This window comes from Bison bison, unplaced genomic scaffold (genome assembly GCF_000754665.1).
Source record: "Bison bison bison isolate TAMUID 2011002044 unplaced genomic scaffold, Bison_UMD1.0 scf7180017851473, whole genome shotgun sequence".
Classification (NCBI taxonomy): Eukaryota; Metazoa; Chordata; class Mammalia; order Artiodactyla; family Bovidae; genus Bison; species Bison bison.
Window position 1 is genome coordinate 6071 of NW_011482046.1, and position 1615 is coordinate 7685.

At 42.0% G+C, this 1615-nt stretch overlaps 1 protein-coding gene across 1 annotated transcript; it reads right to left on the minus strand.

Moving 5' to 3' along the window:
• Window positions 1–266: 266 nt before the first annotated feature.
• On the minus strand, window positions 267–1193 carry LOC104996537 (olfactory receptor 12D2-like). The gene has a single exon (XM_010850825.1). The coding sequence runs from the start codon at window positions 1191–1193 to the stop codon at window positions 267–269; it is 927 nt and encodes a 308-aa protein (XP_010849127.1).
• Between the last annotated feature and the right edge of the window lie 422 nt (window positions 1194–1615).

Below are 1615 nucleotides of genomic sequence, written 5' to 3' on the forward strand. Positions count from 1 at the left end.
AAGGCTGCCACAGCAATGAAGACTCAGCACAGCCAAAAAAAAAAAAAGATTATGTGGATAATGTTCTGTTTGTTCAAGATTCCCTTACATTACCTAGTCACACACTGTTAACACAACTAGACTGGACTTTCCCATTTATTTTTCTTTATATAATGCCTTCTGTTTCACAAACAGTAAACAATTAGAAAAGCAGTCTAATTTCACATCTCAACTTTCTCATAGCCTTTTTACTGATGCCTTGGAGGAATTCTCTAGATTTCTTAGGGTCAGAGTCTCCTTCTGATTACCCTTCTCAAAGCCCCTTCTACTTCCTTGTTCCTCAAAGTATAGATCAGTGGATTTAGTACAGGAGTGATCACACTGTACATAATGGCAATGATCCGTTCCTGGTCCACAGAGCTACCTGAGGCAGGACGAATATAAGTGAAAACAACAGGGGCATAGAAAAGAACAACTACCATGAAGTGGGAGGCACAAGTGGACAGTGCTTTATGGAGCATGCTGCAAGAACGGGTCTTGAAGAAAAGATAGATAATAATATAGAAATAGGAGAGAAAGGTTAGAGAGAATGGACCCATGGCAATGGCCCCTGTCACAGAATGAAGTAGCCATTCATTGAGGTCAGTGTTCCCACAGGCCAACTCCAGCAATGGCTTAACATCACACAAGAAGTGATAGATACAGTTGGAGCCACAGAAGTTTAAGCGAGAGGTCATTACTGAGTGCAGCAGGGCATGGAAAAAACCAATGATCCAGATAGTGACAGCCATCTGGCTACAGACCTGATGATTCATGATAAGAGTGTAATGAAGTGGTTTGCAGATAGCCACAAAGTGGTCAAAGGCCATCACGGCCAACAACATGGACTCTGTGCTGCCCAGGAAGTGGAAGAAATGAAGCTGGCTTATGCATCCCAAGAAAGAAATTGTTTTGTGGATAGAGAGGAAGTTCTCCATCATCTTTGGCAGAGTCACTGTGGAGTAGCAGATATCTAGACATGACAGGTTTCCCAGGAAAAAATACATAGGAGAATGGAGTCTTGAATCAGAGATGACAACCATCATGATGACTCCATTCCCAGCCATATTGACAATGTAAATTGCAAGGAAAATCACAAAGAGAACAGGTTGCAGTACCTGGATGTCTGTCACTCCTAGGAGGAGAAATTCAGTGACTGAGGTTTGATTCAGCATCACTTGAAAGAAAAGACAAAATAAGATATGAAATTATATCTCTCATGGGAACCAGAGTCCTGCAGGTGAGGATTTCCCATCTAGACAAAAATATTTTGAGGGAGAGCTTTGTTGTTTTAGGGCTTACCTGTTGGCTCAGTGGTAACGAAGCAACCTATAAATGCAAGAGACATGGATTCAACTCCTGGGTCAGGAAGATCCCCTGGAGGAAGAAATGGCAAATCTCTCCAGTATTCTTGCCTGGAAAATTCTGTGAACAGGGCAGTCTAGAGGGCTACAGTCTATGGGGTTGGAAAAAGTTGGATATAACTGAGCACATACTCAAAGTTTGGGAAACCTGTGAGTGGAGAAGAAAAAGATTCTATGTGACCTCAATAAAAAAGTGAATTAACTAGGCAACATTTCTAGGGATCCCATGGGAC

Bases quoted from the DNA above. Each gene is read 5' to 3' on its own strand.
- LOC104996537 (XM_010850825.1), bottom strand. From the start codon at position 1,193: ATGCTGAATCAAACCTCAGTCACTGAATTTCTCCTCCTAGGAGTGACA.